The 18,725-nt window shown below is 38.7% G+C and overlaps 1 protein-coding gene across 2 annotated transcripts; it reads right to left on the reverse strand.

Annotated features, from left to right (window-relative positions):
* Positions 1–13,311: 13,311 nt before the first annotated feature.
* On the reverse strand, positions 13,312–16,917 carry LOC101481729 (rho-related GTP-binding protein RhoU). Of its 2 annotated transcripts, XM_076884604.1 has the most exons (4): positions 16,137–16,917; positions 15,839–15,897; positions 15,664–15,693; positions 13,312–14,731 (listed from the first exon to the last, which is right to left on the reverse strand). In XM_076884604.1, the coding sequence occupies exons 1-4, from the start codon at positions 16,405–16,407 to the stop codon at positions 14,240–14,242; spliced, it is 852 nt and encodes a 283-aa protein (XP_076740719.1). In that variant the 5' UTR covers positions 16,408–16,917; the 3' UTR covers positions 13,312–14,239. The 2 variants fall into 2 exon arrangements, with proteins under 2 accessions (XP_076740719.1, XP_004571855.1); XM_004571798.2 differs by lacking the exon at positions 15,664–15,693.
* Between the last annotated feature and the right edge of the window lie 1,808 nt (positions 16,918–18,725).

Below are 18,725 nucleotides of genomic sequence, written 5' to 3' on the forward strand. Positions count from 1 at the left end.
TTCCAGTCAAGCTCTGAAAACTCCACTTGTTCACTTTGTTGAGTTTTTATGCCTTCAACAACCTCAGGCCATTTTATTTCAGCAGTCCAAAATGTCAGGAAAAAAGTTGGCTATCCTAGCTGTCTGACCATAGCATGGATATCTTTCAGTGACCTTCTCCCAATAGACTGGAGTACCTCTCAGAGGTTTGATGAAGCGTGTTCATCTTTGTTATCTATCAATTTCACCACTTCATCTTTATTCTGAAGCATTCTGTTAGAGTTTTAGATTCATCTTTGGTGATTGCCTTACTTTTGTGCAATTGAATTGACATGCTGTTTGTAGCCATGTGTGTTTCTGTCACAAACTGTGAAAAAAATAAGTTGCAAAGCGTGTATCTGCAGAGAACATCCGTGAATTAAAGTACATGCTTGGGGACAGTTTAATTTGTCTGGCTTTATCTAATCTGTTCTGTCCAGTTGCAAACTGCTCAAGAAAGGTTCAAGTTTAGGAACAGAGAAAAAGCTAACAGGTTTATTTCCTTGGGCAGGTGCAAAGGTAAAAATTCCTTTGCCATATGATAACATTTCCTGTGCTATATCTGGTGGTTGCATACAGGTATCCAGAGAAAGACCAGGTCGAAGTTCCTCCTTTTCCTTCTCCATATCTTTTAATGGCTCTTCATTTGAATTTGACTGTTCAAGCTCTATTTGTTCATTTACGTTGTTAGATGGCTGAAGCAGCTCAGCTGCTGTATCCTCAGTGGTTCTCCTTTCTGACACAATTTGGTGTTCTGAGTTTCTGGGCTGTGCACCCTGTATATCTGCATCAGGAGTGCAATGTTCTGTCTCTATTACCTGATTATCTGTGGGATTTTATAAAGTAGCTTCCTCATCAATTGACACATCTTTGTATTCTGAATATATTTCTTTTAGTTTTGATAGTCCTGCTAACACATTCTTTGTGTTCAGTGTAGAAGTGCTGGTATCCTTTGTACCTGGTGTGCCTTTTCAGTTTACCTGCAGGAGTTGGCCTTCATTGCTGCGTCTTTGGAGCAAGTTTACTGTGGTTTCTACATCTGATGGTAAACAAACAGCCCCACGTATTGCTCTTTGCTGTCGTTTGGGCAATGCGATGATTTTGGCAAATGGAAGAATTTTAGCAATCAGTTGTTGTTCAAGTATATTTAATTCACTCAGTTCAGCTGGAATGGGTACTAGTGCTACAATGTGTGCCACTGCTTTTTTTTTAGGTGGCTGTCACAACTGTGGCAGATCCACTCTTGCATTCTTTGTTTTGGAAATTACAAAGAGTTGCGCTTTCCCTGTCACAAACATGGACACATTTCCCTGTCAAGCAAGTAGCAACAACGTGACTATTTCTAACACTTGTTGCAGTGTTTAATTTGATCAGGAAACAGTTCTGTGCCACACTGTACAGACATGGGTGGGCCCTAATCGAATTCTTTCACGGAAAGCTAATATGGCAGCTTGCATCAGTGTTCACTACACCCTATGGCTGTGCTTCAGACTGGAGTTTGCTGGCATTGTTGTGAGCCAGCTGTATTTTATCTTCATTCTCAGTGCGCAGTGCAACTTATTATGTATGGAGAAAAATCCAGTTGTGGTCATTTTGTGTCTCTGGTACAGGACACTGTATATGGTGCAGTCTGAATTGTGGGTCATTGTGATACCTGACATGAATTGTTTTTGTTTGTGCCTGTAGTTTGGATCAGATGCGTACCTTCTTTTTTATGCTCTCTTCCTTTCTCTGACACCATCCTCTCTGTATTTCTGGTCCATGTATTTTCTTTTCTGTCTGCTTTGAAAATCAGGATCTGTGGTAGATCTTCTGATGATAGTCTCTTTTTGTTTTGAAAATGAGGATCGGTTTGGTACCTCTTCACCTTATGGGCTTTTATTTTTCCTTGAATATGAGGATTTGCAAAATAATTATTTTTGTTTGTGGTAATGACAGTTTTCAGCCTAATGAGTTTTCATAGCCATCTCATCTGAAATTCAGGACAGCTGGCATATCGTTGTTCTCATGTCCTTTTTATTTTTTTCTCTTTTGTTTTTGCCTCTTCATCAGATGAAGATTTGTCTTCAGGTTGTACATGCTGCCTCTGACTTGTTTTGGCTTGGCAGATCGCTTACTTACGTCGTTTATTTAGTTTGCACACATTTTCTGCTGTTTTGGGGTTTTTATCTGTGACCTTGTCTTTCATTTAGTTCAAGATGTTCTTGTTCTTTCCTGATGCTGCCTGTTGGTTCAACAGATGTTTCAAGTTGGTCTTCAGATTTGATTTGTAGCCCTTTTGTCTTCTGATGAGTCTAAAGTACTTTGTAACATTGTCATGTAGGTTTGGCCTGATTCTGGTTGAGGCACTTGTAGCAGTAGCTCTTTGTGTTACCTGAGTTGACTGTCCAGGATGTTCACTGTGAGTGCTGATACTTTTGAACTGGTGCAAACTCATATCTTTCATAACTGCCACAAATTTAAAGGTCACAGGGAGTTGATCAGGTCATTCATGAGTGAAAGTGAACCTGCTTCACTTCTTTAGTGTAAGTCAAAGAATCCATACCTCCTTGATCTGTCATGGAAAACTGCAACGCACTCAGGTGAGACCAAAGCATGGTTCACATCTGTTGACAGACACTTGAGGCAACCACCTCTTTTGTTTTTGAGGACTTTTTTTCTGCTGCTTTCAGGTATCCATACCGCACATCTTCCACGTTCACACTGTAGACATTTGTGTCTGTAGGAGCTTGATCGGGTAGTTCTTCTATTGTCAGATTGTGCATATAATGATCCTCCTGCAGAAGATTTGCTTTAACCCAACCATAGAGTACATCTCCCTGTTTGAGCACCTTATCAAGTTGGGCTGTGTTGAATTGTCATTCCTTATTGTGGTAGGCCAGGAATCTGAGGGAATTACATGTGCGTTGATAATTTCTAGAGAATTCTCGATTTAAACCTTTCATCACTTTGACAATGAGTTGCACTAACACACCAAAAGTGCTGAACTTTGTTGCTCTGTAGCTCCTCCGTCAGTAGGTCTTCATTTGTGTCGTGGAGAGGCTGTTCAAGGAATGATAGAGGGGGCACATGTTGTTCTTAAGCATTTAATGAAATGTGTTTCAAGGTTAAGCAATATAATGTATTTTCTCTTGTTACAACGAAGTTTCAAATGTCTTACATTTTCAAAGCAGACTCATTACTTTTGGTATATTTCATTTATTGTGTGTGTGTGACATATGACATGTTTCATATTGTGAACAAACTGAGGCACACTCACTGTGATATTTAAAAGTTGCATGAAAATACTGTGTAGTTTCGTGCAGGAAAAACGGGTTAGATTGCACGTGGGGAGGAGGAGGTGGTGCTCATAAAAAAGACCAGTACGACGTCTGTCATATCGACCTGGTTTGGGTTTAAGCAGTCGGATGTTGAGCAGAAAAATATCATCTGCAAATTATGCCGGGCGACAGTAATAGAGAAGAGAGGGAATACAAGTAATTTGTTTTATCACCTCATAACAAAGCTTGTTTTGGAATATGATTAAAGTCAAAAACTGCACGCTCCACAGACGCCCAGTCACTCAAGTGGAAAGAAAAAAGGTAGTCCTACCTAGCCTTACACACCAGTAACTGATATTTCCCAAGCCACATTTTGCACTTTTTAAAAAAACCAAAAAAAACCAAAAAACTATTTAGAATTGTTTTACTGATATTTTACTTGTGTGTTGGTTTTTTTGTTTGTTTGTTGTTGTTGTTGTTGTTTTTGTGTGTGTGTTACATTGTTTGGAAAAAGATCTGTTACATCTTAAAATTTATTTGAATAATTTTGTAATTTAAATGGGAAAAAAAAAGTTTTGCACAATGTTCTTAAAATGGCATTCTGTACTGTTCAGTCATTTTTGACAGCAGAAAAGAATATATCGCAATATATTGTGAGTCATCTCTTTCCTTCTCATTTTCCTGTTTAGGGGCAAAGTCACCCTCTACAATGGAGGCAAAAGAAAATAGATGTATTTTCCCTTTTTTCTGTTCATGTTCTACTTTACTGATTCAAGCTGGGAGCCTTTATTAGAATTAAAATTTAGACTGAAATAAAGTGTGTATTCTATCTACTAATATATTTTATCATTACATGAATATAGCCTGAGGTTCAGTTAGCTTTGCATAAAATGGTTTGTAGAAATGTTAGAAATTCAAGGAACTACTTTTCTTTAAGTATATTTCAGGAGTATTTTTAACACGAGTATCTGTACTTGCACTAAAGTACAGAGTGTCTGTAATTTGCCACCTCTGAGAGCGACCTCTGACCTTTGCCACCTCTGAGAGCGACACAGAGAGAAGCAGATGGAGACAGTCAGATATTCAGAAATACCTTTCCAGAAAGAAAATGGGTGCAGGATGGTGCTTCATCCACTTTCCAGATGTGTTACAATAGTAGAGGTGTCCTGGCCATCTGTTAACACGTGGGAATTTCTTATACTGGGTTTCAACATTTCAAATCAGGAGTTAAATGGAATTGTCATCAGATAGATGTGTGAAACCATTATAGCTCCTGTTAGCTCAAAGCTATAATTTTTTTTCTTTTTTTAACGAGATCAGCTAAAGACACAATTTACAAAGTGATGATACTTGTGCAAAGTGGGGCTATTATTGGAAAGAAAAGAAGTTTGAAAAGTGAAATTAAACTACGGTTATAAAACAGAAAATGAGGGGGAATACCTTTTTAGCTGGAGAATTTGAAGGCGAGTGGAAAGCATCAGTTACCCAGAACGGTTTTGCTGGTGGAGGTGTCTGAAATCTGATAACATGTGATCTTCATTAAAATGATAAAATCTAGTAACACATTTGAAACAGTGAAACATGTTTAAAGAAAACAAGTAACAGTAGTGGTTACTGAACTTACAAAAGAATCCCCGCTGTTTGCACAATGGTAAAATGCCAGCAGCAAGCAACTCCAGATGTTCACAGCTCACACTTAACACCTCAAATTGATCAAAATCTCACAAACCTATAATATTGCATTATGAGTAGATATGGGGCCTTTGAATGAAGAGTGAAAATGAAAAAAAGCCAATTAAGCATTAGGAAGGGGCCCAAGACTATGATCAAATACTTAGCTTAACTTTCTGTATAGAATAAGACTGCAGATAGAATAAATAGTGCATTTCTATCACACAGATTTGTTTAGAAGTTAACTAAACTTGTAAACATGTTGTACCATTACTACTCACAAGCAACAAGTCTGCAAAGCAGCAACGCAGCCAGCTTCCTGTTTCCTCCACCAACAGGAACATAAAAAATCTCCACCAAAATATTAGCTTGTGAGTAGTCCCACTATAACCAGCAGAGGGTGCTGAAGGGAACAAAGCTATGCATGTCATATTTCACTGATATGCCAAGAACAAACTAGCACTGTGTCTTTCCCTGTCAGGTTTTCCAAAGACAAGTTATGCAGGTATACTCTGTAACGATGACCTTCCCTCATTTGACGATGACTGATTGACTTCTATCTTTCAGCAGAATGACAAATCCTAGCATCTTCCGAGACAGTCTTTTACTAACTGATTTAAAGGTTTTAAATGTAAAATTTACTTATTTATTATTTTTGTATTAAATCTAGATTAATGATCTATGTGAACTCGTGGAGACTATGGAGGTGAGAATGAGAGTGAGTGAGCCATGATCTTGGTATTTACTTGCATCGTACAATACTAAACTTAACTCTATTGTCTTCCTTTGTGTAGTACATTGTGACGAGGACCACATAGGCAGCCATTCAGGACGAGAGTACGTTTATTCACCTACACAGCAATAACAATACTAACGATGTGATGTTACAGTCCGGAGCTAGGACCTACCTCCTCCGATCCCAGTGGCCCACTAAAGAGAGAGGGCATGATTGGGACATTTCTCTTCTGCTCATTCACATGAAAGGGATGGTGCTAGCCAAATCCAACCAATTTAAACTGGGTGTTTCATGGATCATACTTTTCTTCTACAGATAATGACTCCTATCATGACAAAACTGTTATCAAATGATGATTAACACAGAAAAGCCTGGAGTTCAGTTTTCTGGATAAGAAACTAAACAGGATAAGAGTGCAGCTGTTGTTAATTTCATGAACATCAAAGCAGCTGAAACTGACTAACAACCTCCTTTGCTACTTAACTGACCAGATCAATATCCCAAATTTAGTTGACTGGATGCTATACTCTGATTAAAAGTGTTTCATTTGCGTCTCACTGCTGCAGAAGGCAATAATGTGCAAGAAGTTTCAAATTCCATATGAAAATAAAATGTTTTATTTGTTATTATTTCTTTTGATAATTTTGAAATAGAACCTAGAAAGCTGAAATCTAACCTTCATATTTTAAGAAGCCAAAGAGGTGGCTGCTGTTAAGAAATAGAGAGATATTTTTAATATGTATCTGCTCATTAGATTGTTTTATGTACTTTAATAATGAAGGCTTGTAGAGCAAGGCCACTTTTGACTCACAAACTAAGTGCTCAGCCAGACTGAAAAACAGGAAGTTGTAGTGCACAGGCATATTAATAGATAAGATACAGAAAAGAGGAACTTTGTAAAGTACCAAAATAAAACCTATATGAGGCACAGTTTATGATTCTAATGTTAGAGATCCTGCAACTGGCGTTTGGTCTGTGCAGGGGTCTCTCTCTTCCGGAAGATGACTGAATAAAAAGAAATATAAATGTTTTAACACACTATGAGTCGGTTTTCTCTGTTCTATCACGGGGACAAAAGAATCAGGGTTAATACTGCTGAGGCTGCAGCTGATGATGAAGCAGACAGCTCTAGTAAAATTGAGCTCAGTGGCAGCAATTTAGAGCACCAGCAGACATCTGAATATGTTCTGAAGCTCTGAAGATATTCAGGGGAAATTTCAGTCAAAGTTGATCCACTTAGTTTCCACAAGAGAGCACGTAAGCACTGTGACAGGACGATGAATGCAGGAGTGGTTCCTGGTAAAGGCAAAGCTGGAATTAAAAAAAGAAAAAGATGAATTCATAGATAAAACAAATGCCACCAGATTACCTCAGCCACAATTTTATCCCTAAAGAGAGCTGTCATCCCAAAGTCAAGGTGTCCAAAACATCACAAAATATATTTTGCAGAAGAACATTTTAATGTAGTTACTTTGCAATTTGTTGACAGTCCAGAGAATTATTATTCATGGATTTTCAAAATGCAACAAATGCTTATACTTTCAGATCAAGAAGGAGAGATGGATTTGACGATAAAGTGATTCGGAGTGGAGTCTGCAGAGCATGCAGGGCAGATTTGTACTGCAACTCTGTTCAGCATTACAGCTGCAGTCAAGGTCGTCTGGCAAGAACTAAGAATGTTATGGCTCACCAGAAAAATTCATAGTATAAGCTATCTGTCTAGCTTTGAAGATGGAAACTCATTTTTTAACACACACATTTTAGTTCCACATCCCTGCTGCAGAGGGCGACAGCGTCCAACACGTTTTTAATTTTCAGCTTGAAATAAACTGTTGGAATTAATAAACCTATCATATGTCCTTCATTAGTTAAAGGACTATACTTAACAATGTAATACTTCATTACACTAACTCTGCCAAGCTTCAGCAGCTGAATAGATCTCCAAACACAAGACCTGACATGGCAAGCTGCCTGTGAGCTGCACTACAGCTGGACATGCAGAAGTAAAATGATAAAACAAATCATTAGCTTGATCTTATAATGATATTTACCAGCATTAAACAGTATAAACTTGATTATAGTGTTCCCTTACGTAGCACACATTTGCAGCATTTTCAGCTGTCCTGGAATGAAACTGTTAAAATGCCAACAGTGAGTTGAAAATGAAGAAATACCTTAAGATCACTTCCTCTTTACAACATTTATTACAGTTATAGTCTCACTTTCAAAACTAAGTAGCTATCTGAGTTGAGGATCATGTTTTGTATATTGTACAGTTTCACCCATCCAAACTTTGAAATCACAACATTTAGGAGGTTAGACGAGTGTATTTATTAAGTCCAGCTATCAGCTAAGTTCTAAAAAAAAATGCAGTTTACCAAAATTTTACATATGATGACTTTAAGATAACATGAACTCTTGCTTTTTATTCTGTGAACATCCATAAGTTCATCATTCATCACATATGAAACTCTTAAGAATGTGTGTCAGTGATCAAGCTGTGAAATGTTAGCTGATTATACAAAAGTTTGAATTTTGCCTTCCCATCACTTTGAATGACTTAGGTGTAGATTTAAAATGTAACTTTGGTTCTATGTGTTTTGTATGACTCATGTTGTGTTAATGGTCCAGGTTCAAACTGAATACAGACAAGTAACAATTTGAAAAAATTAAAATCATAGACACACGTTTTTAAAATATACTTATAAGATAAGCTATACTATGGGCAAATGGTTATGCATGAAAATATAGATTTTATTTTTTTTTATTTATTTTTTTTTTAATGTACATAAAGTGCAGTGAGAGTGATAATGTATACACATGTATATTTTCAAATGTATATTTTAATCGGAAACTTCCCCATCACTCTCTCAGTCGCTGCTACTGCTCTGGTCGTCACACTACTCTTTCTCTTGCTCTGAAGTAGGTGGGATGTTTCTTATTTGATTTCTCATCCAGAGAAATTTAAAGTCCACTGACGCTTAGTTGGCAGTATCATTCACAAGTTTAAAAATCCTAGTACATATCGTGAAACTGATAAATTAGGACAGATTATGAGAACATGATCAGTGTACTTGCTACAAAAACATATTAGCCAAAAGTTTGTTAAAGACTCTAGCCTAAAAGATATGAGTGACCATATCAGTGCATTGATTTAACTCCTTTTGAAAATCTTTAGCACAATGTAAGAAAAACACCATCAGCAAGGAAACTACAGAATATTTGTGAGCAAAAAGCTTTTACGTGAGAAGCTGGCTAGAATTTTAAGATTCTGCGAGAGCTGCATACAGATGAAACATGGCCTCATATCTAATGTTGACTTCTTTTGAATGTTTATCCTGACCTTATCTGGTATATTTACGTTACAGTTTATCCTCACAACTTCACTTTTTTGTACATAAGGTAGGTTTAATAATTTAAACTGCAACAATAATGTTGTATAAAGTTTCTGTTAGCTTTAATCATTCCTCTTCTTCGTACTGTCCAGTCTTATGTCATTGGACATTCGCATGCTTAAAACATGAATCTATCCTGTTTTTTGTTTAACATGTATTTTATTATCTACTCAGAAGGTCACTGAAACAACAATCAGAGGCTGCAGAGAGGCAAGACAACAGAGCACAGGTGAGTCATGCTGTGTCACCCATCGGCTCAAACTCATCACACAGGCTGATTACAACAACTGTATCTATGGACACTTTGTTCACCCATATTATTCACCTCCACTTAATTAACAATGCTACTCACTGGAGCTTTCAAGTGTCAACAAGACCCATGTGTCCATCAGATGGATGAGATTCATTACGCTGCTGTACAATTCGCTTCAACCCAGCCAGACTCTACTAACTCCAACTTTAACCGAAGTCAGCGTGAGAGATACCAGGATGAAAGTGTTGTATTTTCCACCACTAATGTCAGCAGTACTAGAAGGTGAGCAGCTCTTTACACAGGAGAACTGTTCTTAAACTCTATACTGTACCTCAAGTTTAACCTTTTAATATTTGTTCTGCAGTAGTTGTGTCGCTTTATTACTTCACAGATCAAAACATCAAGCCTCTGTGGAGGAGGCCTCTGCACTGCACAGTAAACAAACATCTCAGAGTGTGAACACAGCCTGGATCTGCTGTGTGTTTCTTTGGGAGTTCCCGACCTGCGATGAATGTAACTCATCACCATGAGCATAAAGCTCATTTTAGAAAATTTTCAGTAGGATTCTATTTTATTTCCCAGAAACATATGGCAGTTTAGTGTTAACTGTCATGGAAGTATCTTCTTTAAAGTTGTGTTTTTATTGCTGTGATACAGAATTCAAAGAACGAACAAATTGTAGAGTGGCCAGTTGAAAGAGGAGATTCAGGTTAGTGAGCTCTGGTGCCATCTTCAGCCCAAAACGCGTTGTCTCAGTGTAATGAAGGTCTTCTCTATTAGTTTATTAGTTTACAAGCTTACAACTCAGACCGTTACAGGAAGTGATGAACACACACTGACAGTATTTTCAGAAACATGTTAGGAATTTTATGACGCAGGTGGATCTAGAGTTCAAACTTCTACTTATACAGACTGCTTTTATCCTGGAGACATCATCTCCTTTGCTTTCACAGGATATGAGGATTACCGCTCTCCATCTGTGTGTGAGTTCACTTCACTGTGTCTCCAGCAACACGTCAACAATGTGTGTTTGCAATGTGAGAGGTTCATGCTTTAAAGGCAGCCATTAATGCAGCAGCTAATTACACTTTGTACAAATGAAAGAGGAATCTTGACCTGCAGAGACACTACTTCTCTGTGTCTGTGTTCATAGAAGTTCGGTGTAAGTAAACAGTACATCAGTAAACAGCAGATCAGTTACCAGTTGGTTTTAAAAGTATATCGTGAATTTTTACACTATTGATGGAGTTTAAACTGGAAGACAAAATATGAAGTTGTTAAAGTTGAGCCAAATTATTATTAGAGCACATTTAAAATGATCAGACTAGAGGCTACAATATAACTGATCGTGCTTCAATTATATCATCAATCTAAACATGTTTGCTCTAAATTCTCTGAAACCTCCTTTTTTGCTGGTGAGTCCCTGCGAGGAGGCAGCAGAAGTAACAGTGATGCAAACCCAGCTCTAAGCAGTGTAACTAAGAGAGAATTCAGGGTCACCTGATCGAGCCCTAACTGGCTGCAGGAGAACGGTCTGTCTCCTGAATCCAAACTGGGAGCTGGTTCCACAGAAGAGGGGCCTGAACTGAAGGCTCTGCAGTTTGTTGCTTCATTCTCTGGTCAGTGTGTAACTCTTGGCCTTTGGCACAAGATGTCGTCCCCCTTTTACCCACTCAACTAAACTTTAGTGAAGAACATCCAATTACTCTGACACCTGTTCAGTAGAGTCTCTTCATCTGCTGGCCTCCAACCATCCTGACATCCTCTATAATCTATAGATGACATCAGAATAACGTCTAATCAAAATAAAAGGATTTTGAAATGCATTTTCATAATTTTTATAAGTATTTGCAACAACAATCTTCTGTTTTACAGGTAAAGGAAGACAAAACAGAGATTATTTCAGCAAATTCCAAGGTTTCAAAGCACCAGATTCACTTCTTGTTAATGCTACTGACACTAAAACTGCTTGAGCACCTGAAACTTGGGTGTGATTTTAGATACTGGGCTTGACTTCGAAAAGCATATCTTCTTCAGGGCTGCCTTTTATCATTATTTCTAAAGTGTGCTGGTTCCAGTCTCAGACTTTTCAAACAAAATGCATTCATTGTCAATGTCCAGGGTCATTTGACCCAGTGCTTTGAGTTCTTGTGTTTTGATGTTGTTTTGTATTATAGTTTACGTTCATTTTGTTAGTCACGAGTTTATTCAATATTTTTAATTGTCTCCCCATTTAGTTCTTGTCTATTAGGTTCCCCTTGTGTCTTTGTCCTCTGTGTCCCTCTCGGTGTGTTCAGTGTTTATGGGTCTGTCCTTGTGTCTTCTTCCCTGCTCTGCTGCCATGTTCCTCTCTTTGCGTTTCATTCCCTGTTTGCCTCTTCTATCACGTTTTTCCATGTTTCCCCAGCACCTTATGTGTGTCTCGTTCCGTCTCTGTCTGCCTGCTTGCTCATTTAGTTTGTGTGTATTCCCAGTTTAGTTAGTTTGTATTTTTGGTGTTCAGCAATAAAGGTGTTTTTTGAGTTCAGTCTGTCTCCGTGAGTCTGCGTTTGGGGTCCAGTTCATGACATGCGTACATATTTTAGCATCTTGTTATTAACATGTTTGCTCTGGTGCCAAACATTGTCCAACGTTGTGTTTCCCCTAATAAATATCACAGCCTGAAAAAGTTAGCAAAGTTTTCAATCAGGATTATTTTTTAAACCTAAACTTGATATTTCTGAAAGGCTTCTTCTTCTTCTTCTTCTTCTAACTGAAACAGGAAGTTGTTTAAATTTTCAAATAGATTATGGGTAGGTCTCATACAGTCTGCTGAATCAGGACAATATGTTCTTCAGAGAAATCCTGAGGGGATGAGCATTAGCACCCAGATTTCCAGAGAGCGAATCACAACACCTGCCTGTAAAATCTCCCAAGCTGTTTGTGCCTCTGTGCTGGGGAATTTAGGCCAGGTCAGGTCAGGCTACCTGTTAAACTTCTGGTCAGCATGCTGCTGAGTGGTGTAAATGAAATAAAAAGAAGGCAATAAACTAGTCGAATAAACATCTAGGTAGCATATGCTAAAAATTTACTTTTATTTTATCTAATGATTAAAAACATTGACAATAAACTTTTAATAGAATTGTATTAATTTGAGCTTTTTAGTCTTCTGGTTACATGCTACAATTTTCTAATAAAGTATATTTTTTCTTTCATTTTCTTTCCCGTAGTTCCAACATTTCTGATCACTGGATTAATTATTTTTATGAACTATAGCTGTATATTTACACATATGTGTGCACGCATATATTTAACATTTACAATAGTAAACTTTGACTGACCGTCAGTTTTAGAGTTTTGTTAAAAGTGGGTTAAAACTCCTGAAAATGAAAGTACAAAATGCATATTGTGTGTGTGCTGAGCAGTCTGTGTGTGTAAAGTGCTGTAAATGTTTTTCTTACTTACAGTTTGCACATGAGATTTTGCTAAACCAATGAAAGTGTACCAATCTGCTTTTCCTGCTTCTTGAGGTGTGAGAGAGGCGCGCCTTCATGTGAAGAGACACAGGCTAAATAAACTGGTCTAATCCAGTCCAGGTGGTCCTGTCTGCTTCTATTAGAGGAGGCTGCCAGTGGGGGAGACTCCACCAGGTTCACAATGAATCCACAGGCTGGCTTACCAGCTTACTAGGAGTTGCTCCCTGACTGCCTGCTTTCAAAACCAACTTCTAAAGATAGAGATACTTTTTATCCATGTAGGTTCACCTTGTCAAGTCGGGTTTTGTAGAGTTTGTAGAGTTGCTTAGGTGGACCAAAGTGCTAAGTACGCAATCAGCAACACTTAATTCAATCAACAATTAATGCTCTAATTTGATATTGAGCTTTCTGTTGAAAGATAAAAGTGCACAAACAAATCATTCAAGTTTTGTCCTACGATTTCTAGTCCTTTATAAGTGACCTTTCTTTTGTTCTGTTGTTAAAAGAAACGATCTTGCACAGGTGTAATAAACTTTTATTCAAGGCTTCTGAGCATATTTCATGATCAGGAATGGCATTCAAATCAATAAATATAAACACACAATAAATAATCTACAACTAACAAAGAGTATATAATGTTTGGGTGTAAAAGTGACAAACAAACCAAATACTTCTTTTTTTTTACCCTTTAGATGAGTGAGGCTAACGAAATCAGGGCTAAAATATGAACCCACAATCACAAATCTACATGTAGCCTCAGATTCTGCTCATTTCTCAGTTCACAAGTCAGGAAAAATGATTTAGAGTACAAATGATTCTTACATGCATCATTTGTTCATTGTTTACAAAGTGCATTTCATATTAACATTACTTTCATTATTTTATTAAATATCTTCGAGTCCTAGTTGTGTTTTAGGAACTTTTTGCACACTGAATGATCTGCTGAATATTTCTCCTTGCAACCACCTTCTTTTGTTGATGGCAATTATGTAGTTGATGGTTTAGTAACAGGATTCCAGTGCAGTGCTCCTGCAATGCAGTGCTGCACTTCAATAAATTGTCAAAAATCAACGCAGCACAAAAACATCTTTCCGTAGCTGGATGATTGAACATGCATCAAGACTACAGGTACTACATTTCTACTACATAATGCAGTTTACTAAAATCTGTCTTTATACTCTAGATACCTCATAAATGACAAAGACTCTTTACACTGGCTGTGCAGCTCATTTTCTATGTACTCTAACATGCACTTATTCAATTGTTGGGGATCTATTAACATTTTTCTAGCAGAATTTTCCTGTCAGTTTGAGAGTTTTTAACTGCTATTTGAATTATTTCAGGAACTTGTGTTGCTCTTTGTGTTGATAATGCCTCCTCTACTGGCATTATCTGTCACCTGGTCAGCTCTGTAAAAGACAACATCACTCAGGTTTGTAATCAAACTGTGTTCATTTGAATTCACAGCTCTGCTCTCCCATCAGGCAGTTGATTTTCCTCCACCAGGTCTCTGAAAGGCTCTTGATCTTATCAGGGGTCTTCTTCCTGAGCGTTAGCCTCTTCTGCTGCTGGACGTTGTTGCTCTCTGTGTACTGGATGCTAGCTAAGATAGCTGAATCAAAAGTGTCCTTCAGGTTTTTCTGAGTCAGTGCTGAGCACTCTGCAAAACTCACTGCCCCAAGCTCCTGGGCAAGCCGCTGGCCCTCCTCTGTGGACACTGGCTGCTGCTGGTTCTGTGCCAGGTGGATCAGTACTTGAACATCTTCTCTCAGGTCCAGCTGGGTGCCTACCAGGACCACGGGCATGCTGGGACAGTGCTGACGGATTTCAGGAAGCCATTTGGTAGTGAGGTTACGGAAAGAGCAGGGACGGACGACGCTGTAGCAGAGGAGGAAGACATCAGCATTTTTGTAGCACAAGGGCCGGAGGCTCTCCAACTTCCCCTGCGTGAATATGAAGACAAACCAGATTATAATCAAGCGGATTTGTTTTACAGACAGACAGGTGGCTTCATTCAGCGTTTGTGTCAGTTATTCCCACAAAAATCAACATCAGCGGCGTATCTGTCTCGCCTCATTTGTGGCTCTCAGATCCAAGCCTGCTGACTCCACTGAGGAGATATTCCTTATGGAATAATTATTCTTTTAAAATATTGTAAGTGCCCTAACCCTGTTACAGAAATATTGTGATTGCTGGTTTTCACTCATAAAAGAAACACAGATAAAGTATAATATATAGAAATAAATAATATAGTTTATTTACTTACACTGATCAGAACTGAGCACAAGTACTGCTGCGAGCATGGCTAATTCCCAATTTGATTCTTTAATGAGTGTTTTCAGCAGCTTCTGTTATGGTGATGTTACTGCTATTGGTCTTCCTCATACAAGATTACATTCATGGGGCCATTCATCTGTAGATCATTTACGGTGATAAGGCGTGGAAAAGGGTTTTGTTATAAGTTGGATAGCCCAACCCTATCATTTATTTTATAAAGAACAAAACAACCTGGGTGTAAATCTTTGTCCAATCTATCACTGATTAGTCTATTAGAGAAAGGGTGAAGATAAGAGAATCCTCAAAAAGTCGATAGAGCACAAGGAGCACAAAAAAACAAAAAAAACAAACAAAAACTACTGAAATACAAACTCACTTATTCCTACAGGGGGCGACATAAACTGGGGGCTTACAGGGACATACTTGGGATTGGTGGGCAACTCAAACTGAAGGGGTGATAAAGGATTTAAGTCCAGGACTTGCTTTTACCTCTGGACTTAAATCCTTGTGTACTCTGCAGGGGGCAGCCAGCACAAACAATCACTGCTAATTTTGGATCCAATGACTGACAACTACTCATCGATCACTGATGACTTACATTAATCGATCCATCAACCAGCCCCCATTTCTATCATGGCAACGCATTATAAGGAAGAGAGGAGTAAACTTAATTTACACTGCATACATCAATATTTTAACTCCAGCTCTCCAATTCATCATATCAATTGCTAGCTTTTTAAAATAAGAAACTAAAAAGAAAAGCTGATGCTCACCTGTCCAGCCATGTCACAGAGCTGCAGCCTCACCGGCTTTCCGTCAACCACAACCATCGCTAAGAAGATCAAAAGACAGCTTACAGTATGTTTTGAGCTATGATCCTTTACAGCTTCAGTAAGCTTTGCAGCAATAAACGCTTCTTGTGACCGAAAATGTGGATAAACGACTAACTGAGGCATGTAAGAAGTGTGTGTGTGTGTGTGTGTGTGTGTGTGTGTGTGTGTGTGTGTGTGTGTGTGTGTGTGTGTGTGTGTGTCTCTCGCTGGATCAGCTACACTAACGATCAAGATTTACCGGTAAAGTTGTCAAACGCTGTGGGGACATATTCTGTTGGGTATCCATTGGTGGTGTAGCTCACGATGAGGCTGGTTTTGCCCACCCCTCCGTCTCCAACCAGGACGCAGTGCACCTTGCGCTCGGGCGCGGAGCCGGAACGAAGGCGCTTCATGCTCAGCGGAAAGTCCCGGTTCTTCAGGTGCAGAGGCGGGACCGGGGGACAGTCCCCTGCGCACACCGGGTCCGACACAAGGCGAGGCTTCTGCTTCCCAATATCCTGAGGGAGCATGGCTCTGCCTTTGCACAGAAGAAGATCCGAAGTTTTATGGCGGTTCAGATTTGTTGGAGGCTTCCCGTTTGCTCCATTTTCCTGAACACTGTTTCTTCTGACTGGGCTTCTCTACTGCAAATCTAAAACGCTAAATGGTACTTCGGAGATTTGTGTTAACCATGTCAGATATTTGGAGCAGGCAGTGGCACAGCCGTCGGGTTTCTCTGCTCAGCAGGAGCTCCTGATTGGCATTCTCCCTGCATCTGCTGTGGTCGTGTCTCCTATAAGAGGCTTACAGAGCTGAGCGCCATCTGAAGCTGCAGAGCTCTCCAAGTGAAATCAGCTAAGCTTACCAGAAACGTTTACCGTTAAATACGGATTTGATTTCATTCCTATATACAAAAAGAAAAAAAGAAATCATCTTCGCAGATGGAGCACCATGAAACTCCTCTGCTGAATAAATGTTAATGTTGACGAAATAGCCGACATAATAACATACATAGCAACAAAAGATCAATACAAATGCTGACTCACTGTTACTGTGACATCAGTTCATTTCTGCCAACCTGCTGCTTAGTGAAAATGAGAAAGAAGCGTTGCTATGCCCTCTGGTGGTTAAATCATTTCAGCTGTGGAGACTGAAGGAGCAGTAGCAAATCATTACTCAGACAAGCTGTAGACTGCAGGTCTAATGCTTCAGCAGAGAAAGAGAGGGAAGGCTGAAAACATCAGAAGTGGCGAGAGGCGGCTGCATATCGTGACGGGGGAAAGCTGTTATAACACCCTCAGTAAAAATCACAGTGACCATAAATATCATAAATAGTTCATAGTTATCTAATTCAGCATTTATTTAAAAAGGGAAATTGTCTCTGATGTGTGTGATCAAAGTAACATGAAAGTTTTGTGTTTTAAGGTCAAACCCTTGAGATTAGTTTCCAAATTAATTTGGATAAAAGTATGAAGCACTGGACCAGTAATAATAATCTAAAAACAAATACTTTTTTCTCCTTTATGGAGTCAAACAGGGAACTTTAATTCTTGCAGATTGTGATTGATTTTAAATATTAGGATTACAGCTACCCAATGAAATAAACTAACCTTGATTTATTCTGTCATCACAGACGAGGTGAGAAACTGCTTCACTAAGCCCAGCCGGCACCTTTGTGTGAAGTGTGTGATTTCTGCACAGCAGTCTCCTGGAGAAATGTGTGGGAGGCAGAATGTGGGAGGCAGAATGTGTTGCCATGCATTTAACAGCAACAGCACCCCACAGAGTGAGAACAAGAATATATTTCTTAGGGACACATTGCATGAAGTGTTCCCGTTTCTTTAATGGCAATTGGCATTGTTGAAGTATTTGTCCAGAGGACGTCTTTTTACAATCTCTCTCCCAGCACAGAAATATCAGGTGTTTCTGTCTTTCTCTATATGCAAAGAAAACCCTTTGTTTCCTATTTGTTTCTCAAAGAAGCTGTGTTTTTATCTACAAATACAAAAAGAAGAGCAAACTCCAAGAACTTAATACCTCAGGATAAGAAGAGATTTCCAACCACTCTGTGCATGAGCTGAGGAAGTGGAACCAGAAGGATGGTATTTATTAGAGACTATCAAGATGACGTCCTCCAGTTGTTCTTATTTCTGTTTGATATAAAGTTGTGAAGTTGTGACACAAAATGTAAAATGCTTCAGAGCCGTATTGACAGACGGACTCCAAAAGGTAAACACTCATAAAAACAATCAAGCCACATGTTTATTTACAATTCAATCCAAAAAGGCCCATTTTCATCAATTTACTTTTATTTAATCTATTTTTTTTTAACTTATTTTAATTTGTGTGTTTGTTTGATAATCTGCATAAAAATATGAATAATTGTAGGCAACAAAAGTGTGGAAGCAAAAGTTTTCATTTTCTACCCTTACAGAGGATTTCTGAACATAATGCAGCCTATAAACTGTGATCAAGTCATTACACCAAACCGTTTTTTTTTTTTAATTGTCATCTGCAAATGATATTAATGCTTTTAAAAACGTTTGTCTTCAAAGTCAGACAATTCGTCGTCCTGAAGGCAGACGAAACATTGCTAAGAAATCATCTTAAACCAGCGAAGGACACTGTTGCCTAAAAGGATTAACAAAGAGGAACGCACCAGAGATCTACCAGCTCAGTGAATGGAGACATGGGGCAGCGTCTGAAGCTGGCAACGCACACACAAACACATAAATCTCATCAACACAGAGACACAATCACACACACACCTAACATACAAAGCTGCTATTCTACTCATGTACAAACAGTCTCCCCTAAACCCTCCCCACCCTCCAACATCTGATAAACT

This window comes from Maylandia zebra, linkage group LG6 (genome assembly GCF_041146795.1).
Source record: "Maylandia zebra isolate NMK-2024a linkage group LG6, Mzebra_GT3a, whole genome shotgun sequence".
In the NCBI taxonomy this organism is placed as follows: domain Eukaryota; kingdom Metazoa; phylum Chordata; class Actinopteri; order Cichliformes; family Cichlidae; genus Maylandia; species Maylandia zebra.